General features: G+C 42.3%; 1 protein-coding gene across 3 annotated transcripts in view; it reads left to right on the forward strand.

The window, feature by feature from the left end:
- The window catches only part of G3BP1 (G3BP stress granule assembly factor 1), a 40,600-nt gene extending 39,356 nt beyond the window's left edge, over positions 1 to 1,244 (forward strand). For all 3 annotated transcript variants that reach the window (XM_026659417.2, XM_026659418.1, XM_024217039.2), the window contains one exon: positions 152 to 1,244. In XM_026659417.2, coding sequence (XP_026515202.1) covers positions 152 to 358 — 207 coding nt within the window. In that variant the 3' untranslated portion in view covers positions 359 to 1,244. The remainder of the gene's footprint in view (positions 1 to 151) is intronic.
- Positions 1,245 to 6,141: the final 4,897 nt, after the last annotated feature.

Genomic DNA, 6,141 nt, shown 5'->3' on the forward strand with positions numbered 1-6,141 from the left:
CATGAGCTTTATTTCCTTCTTTCTTGTCTTGCTCCCATTCCTAATATTAATCCCATTGAAGGGAACAGCATAAACTTCCCCACGTGAAAGGCTTTGTTGGAGAGTTACAGCTGCATTGTTAATGCTGGTAAATCTTTTCTTTCTCTTGCAGCCCATCATGTTCAGGGGAGAGGTGCGTTTGAACGTGGAGGAGAAGAAAACACGAGCTGCCAGGGAGGGTGACCGCAGAGACAACAGACCACGTGGACCTGGAGGCACCCGGGGAGGGCTGGGAGGTGGGATTCGAGGGCCTCCACGTGGAGGAATGTCTCAGAAACCAGGATTTGGAGCCGGAAGGGGCATCGGGCAACGCCAGTGAATGCGTCAAGGATGTTGGCATGGTGGCACAAACCCTTGTTCCTGCAGATTTGTGAATTTCAGCCTTGGGTATCTTGGAATGTGGCCCTGGCCTGTTATAGACTGCTACGTTTGATACTGTTTTGGCCCTTTTTTGTTTGTTGTTTGGTTTGTTTTGTTTTTTTTCTCCCCCCCCTAGTCCTTGTCCCAGATTCCAGCTTTGTGGAACAATATTTTAGGAAAAGTGGATTTTAAAAAGAAAAGAACTGAAGTTCCTTGCTCACTGCAAACTTACGGACTGGATTTTTTTTTTTTTTTTTTTTTTTGTGTACCAGTGGGTCTTTCCTAAAGGAATGTGTGGTTTTTTTTTTTTTTGTTTTGTTTTTTTGCGCTCTATATTGAAATTGGGTGCATTTCAGTCAGTGGAATAATCTTTCACCTGCATGTGTTCAAGAGCCTGTAGGAAACCCTAGCACTTGGCAAGCATTTCAAGGCAGGAGAAACTATTGTTTGTCCCTTGAGGGTCATGTGCACATCCTCTGGTCTGGCCATGTTGCCACTTGAAAAATTGACATTCATTCTTCTCTCTGTGGCGCTGTAAAAGTGGAATAAAGGGTATCCATAGAATCTTTTTTCTTTTGATACATGATCACGAAAAGGAATTCTAACTACTGTTTTACCACTTACAAATTTTGGATTGTGGGATAGGTTTTAAATGTCTAGAACTTGACTCTTAAAACATTTTTCCTGAACTTGTGAAATTTTTTATTGAAATAGGGAGGTTTTTTTCATGTTTTAGTTTGTATTTGTATAAAAAAAAAAAAGCAAAATTGTTGTGCCTTCTATTTATCTCTCATTCCAGTCTTGGCAAATTGTTAAAAAAATAAAAAAAGTCTAGATTTGCTTTATCAAGTGGAGTATGTTGGAATTCTTGTGAAGGGGGCGTTTGCCCTCCATTCCTCCCATCACTACCTTTGTCTAGGATGATGACAAAAGGTGCTTTGGAAACTGAACCAATCTTTGCTGTGGTAGCAGGTAGAGATGTTTAATATTATAAAGCACGGTGGTGGTTGGCTGAATGTTTGTTTGCTTTTTCCAGTTGACTGAAAAGTTACGCGATTTTGTAACAACTCCTGTTGTGACTAGGAAACTGTGGTTGTAGATATCTTTTATTGTTGCAATGTAAATGTGCTTTTTAGGATCCTGTATACTTACTCTGTTCTTTATTGGGGGGAGGGGGAGTTGCTTTTGCAATTTGGGCATCCGTTTAGCAACTCCCCTCTGCCAGAGGTGAAACTACCTAGATCAGATGCAGCCTCTGACAATTATGCTAGAGGTGTACTGATTGCCTAGCAATTGCTGGTATATACTCCTGGTATTGAATAAATATCTTATTCATTCTCAGACTCCACTAAAATTGAAAATAAAAGACAAGACTATGTGTACAATCTTTATTACACCAGTCTTAAAGGATTCCGGTGCACAGCTCACTATTTTGGTAATAGGTATGGTGTTTAACTTCCATTGTATGGAAAAACATCTGGAAGAAAATTGCAGTCTTGCTTCCAGATTAATATCAGAAGCCATTGGGGTCAGATTACAGCGGTGGCTCCATGCACCACCACCGTACGTTGATATGAAGTGACTGGATGGTATATCATATGCCCCCTGCAGTAACTGCATCACAGTGGACACCCTGGAGAGCTTATTAGTAATTGTCTTTCGTGTGAACCAGGATTCAGTGTCTAAGTTCTGGGTTTTCTAATGCAGGATCTGTGCAGATGTGATGTAAATGGCATATCCCTATTTCGTGGCCTCTGACACATTCTGCTTTACAAACTAGAACAGAGCTGTCTGTGGCCAGGGGGAGGTCACTATAAACCATACCAGAAAAGTTACATGTGAGAGTTGGTGTAGTTTAAACGGTCCACACCTCACTAAAATCATTGGAAGCTTTTGTCAGAGACTTCAATGTTTGTTTAAAAACTGGTGTTCAACCCACCTCTCCTCAGACCTTTTACGGACTGACTTGACTTTTTTAACCTGCTCCCAAAAGTATAGAGGCACGTCCTGGCACTTGAGCAGAGCCAACTGTAATGACTATCCTCGCAGTGTGCCACTTTAGTGCACAGACGTACAGGAAATACACAGTTCCCTCTTGCGGTAATAACTGGTAGGGTCTGTTCTAAATGGTTTTCCCAACTTCAGATCAGGAAAACATCGTGTCTGCCATTGCCAAGGGGTTAAGTGCAAGTCTTTCTCTGAAGTCTTCCCCGCTGGCGTTCTTTCATTGCTTTTCACAACTACAGCTCTATAATGACGGGTACGTATAATATACTGCAGGGGGGGGAGGGAGGGAGAACGGCCTCTGCTGAGGAGAAATCAGACTCTAGCAACAGATGCTGCACTTTAGATTATCAAAGCTTCAGTAAATAGCACCTATCCCTTGCACATGCCAGAGCTGTGAACACCTCTCCACTTGTTAAAGGAGTATGTCCTCAAAGGGATTTTGTCATAGTTTTGGGCTCAAAATATAACTTCAGGAGGGCAGTGGAGAAGACTTGCAAAGCCTAAATGAGTTGCAATGGGTTTTGTGTTTGCTGTCTCTGATAAGACAGCCAGTCTCCTGTGGTGTGAACCACATCATTGTTCTAGTGCCAGAAGAAAGACAGGAGGCAAAACTGACCAGATTTTTTTTCATAGTCTAAGGTGAATGAAATGCAAAAATTAAAAAGATGCAAGACTTTAATGTGGTGTTATAGGAGAAACTACTTTTAAAAAAAGTTTACACCAACAGCATCTCAAACTATATGAATTCATGATTAAAGCTACAATTTTGACATGGAGGTCACAATGTTCACAGTAACAATCTGAATGAAGTCTCTGACCCCACCTTGCACCCGTGGTGGCTTCTGTCCCATGGGTGTGGGCCCGCCTCCTCCTGCTAGGTGTTGCAACCTGGTACACGTTGCAGCATCACCCAGTGTTGGCATGTCTGCTCCTCTGTTCGTCTGTGGCAGGGTGGCCCTGCCAAATCTGAGTGGCACTGTGGCGGCATATGCCTGTTCCCAATGCCTTTCCGGTAAAGAGGAAGTACTTGTTCCAAGTGAACAGGCCCCTTTGCTTAGTAAGGCAGCAACAGGCCTTCGTAAGCCTTGCTCTGAAGGGTTCCTGAGGTTCTGGACTTCTACAAAAACGCAGCGGGGTGTTAAACTGAGCCTTCCTTTCCCTAGGTTAGAGGTAACAAGTGCATAGTCACTTTCTCAGGGAGCAGGCTTTTGTGTGGAATTAACACTAGTGCCAAAAGTATAAACGTACCTATTTTGCCTTCTACCTGCTGGTCTAGCCCGTACGCATTTAGCATTGTACTGTCAAGTCTACATTGTAAGGAATCAAGTATCAGAGGGGTAGCCGTGTTAGTCTGAATCTGTAAAAAGCAACAGAGGGTCCTGTGGCACCTTTAAGACTAACAGAAAAGTTAGTCTTAAAGGTGCCACAGGACCCTCTGTTGATTGTAAGGAATGGAGGGCATGTCCTGAGGCTTCAGTTCTAATCTGTGTATGTAAATGTACCTGAATTAGAGCTTTCTATAAGTATTGGGAGGTGAACGGTAAATCCTATCGAGGGGAAAAAAGGTTTTCAGTCAACTCTAAACTCTCACTTCAGTCAAATGTCTTGGTCTTTGTAATTTTTCCCCCCTCAGCTGAAGTAGCATGAACGTAATACATTTTATTAAACTAGCAAGCTACGGTCAGAGCTCAAACTGAAGAGGGATGGAACGGTTGAATGGCTAAAGGGTGTTTCTATAAATGATTCTGCTGTTACAAACCTTATAGTCCACAATTGTGCTAAGGCCCTCCTATAGCATGCAGGCCCTGTTCAGTGGACAAGCATAGCCAAGAGGCTTAACCACCTCTCATATGCCAAGATTTTTTTGTTGGTCCCTTGAGTGATAAGATGGATTTCAGTGTATGAACCGCTGTCCCTGATACTCTTACGGATGTTGGCTGTGCTACCTCTGCTTGTAGAAGGTGCAGTGCCTTGAATGAATAGAGTGGTTGTCCTGAAGGGTGGCAGCTGGCGCTATAAAATAGCATGTGTCTGGCGAATGTTTGTCTTGGCCCAGAAAAAGGTACTACCTGTGTCTGCACCTTGTAGTGTGAGGCCCAAGGCAGCAGTCTCTGTTGTGCTTCTTGCTGCCAGTGTTCATTTGGGGGGATGCAACTGCAGCGTTGAACTGGAAAGAAAGAGCTGATCTCTTACCTCCTCCACTTCATGGAAGAATTGCTCTGCAAGGATGGCTAGTCATGGAGAAGTTACAGTATCCATGCCTTCATTTCCTCCCCGTGGCTCAAACTGAGCCCGAGATTTTCAAGGTAAAGACACGGTATTTTGTAGCTGCATATAGCTCTCCCTGCATGCTGCTGCCGCCCATGGCTGTGAATACTAGCAATTTGCCTAATCACTTCCTGCTAAAGCATTTACAGCTTGTGCCTGTCCTTGTTTCTCTTTCCAGCAATACCTTTCTCAGCCTGCCTGGTAACTGAAAAACTAACGTCTCAGGCCTTCTGGGAAACTTATTTGAATGTTCTCTGGTTAAGGCCGGCTACATAATAATTGGATTTAATAGTGAACTTCTTGACATGCCTAATCAGAAATACATTTTACTAAATGGCATACTTCAGTGTTTCTTTAATGTAAATAGGCTTTAAAACGGGGGGGGGAGGGGCATGAGGCTGAAAATGGCCTGCATTGGGGAAGTATAAAAAGTGTAGAGTACACAATACAATGATCCTACTTAAATGTCCATGAAATACTAAAGGAGAGCAGCACTTCTCAGCTATTAGCACTGGCTTTAAAATGACATCTCCGGTACTAAAAAATCCACCGAAAGCAAATTTCAGAAAACTTTTATTTTGTTTTTAATTGGAATCGGCATGAATGTATGGTTCAATAAATATATATATATTTTTATATACACTTACAACAGAAATCTTACATTCCATCTTCAAACTGCTGAAATAGAACTTTTTTTTAAATTTGTTTTTACAAGCCAAAAAAATAATCTGCCATTGCTTCTGTGTTCATGTGTTCATGCAAATTGTACTTGTATAAGTTATAGGTTTGTTTATCATGACGTAAAAATGTTACTCTTAAGGAAGCAGTTGCTTTGCACTCTGTGCCCATATAGCAAAACACGTCCTTAAATGGAGCATTAAGGCCATACCAACTGTATCGATATATGCAAATAAATAAATTTCACATAGAAAAGACAGAGAGGTCACTTTTTTTTTTTTAAAAGGGGGAGGGGAGAAAAAAAACTTATGCAAGCATTTTTTTTTTTTTTTTTCCTGTCTAGAGCAGTTTGCACTTGTTGGAAAATGCAGTCCCTTTGCGTGAGAATCAATACCTCTTTCAGTGCGTATTTTCTGTATTTCTCTAGCCCTGGTTTTGTTCTTGATGATAGCATGAAAACTAGTTTCTGCTCTTGCTGCTTGTTTCCTACCTGACTTCCCACTTTTGGGCATTTGATTGCCACAGAGCCAATGGCAATGCTACAACTGAGAGAACGGTTTCAGCAGAGGAAGGAGCTACAGGCGCATGGGCGTTGCTAAGGTCTATTACAGCAGGATGTTCAAGAGCAAACCTGAACTTCCTTTCTAGCGCTAGGAGTGGTTGGAGAGTAGTTGGTGGCTGTCCAATTTTCTCTTCCTGCTTACCAGAGCTCGGGAGAGAGACAATTCTTCCTCTAACCTGCCCAAAATCCCTTGCAAGAGGCTGATGGTATTTTCCCATCCATGTTGC

The sequence above is a fragment of the Terrapene carolina genome, unplaced genomic scaffold, assembly GCF_002925995.2.
Source record: "Terrapene carolina triunguis isolate 2854851 unplaced genomic scaffold, T_m_triunguis-2.0 Scaffold629, whole genome shotgun sequence".
Classification (NCBI taxonomy): domain Eukaryota; kingdom Metazoa; phylum Chordata; order Testudines; family Emydidae; genus Terrapene; species Terrapene triunguis.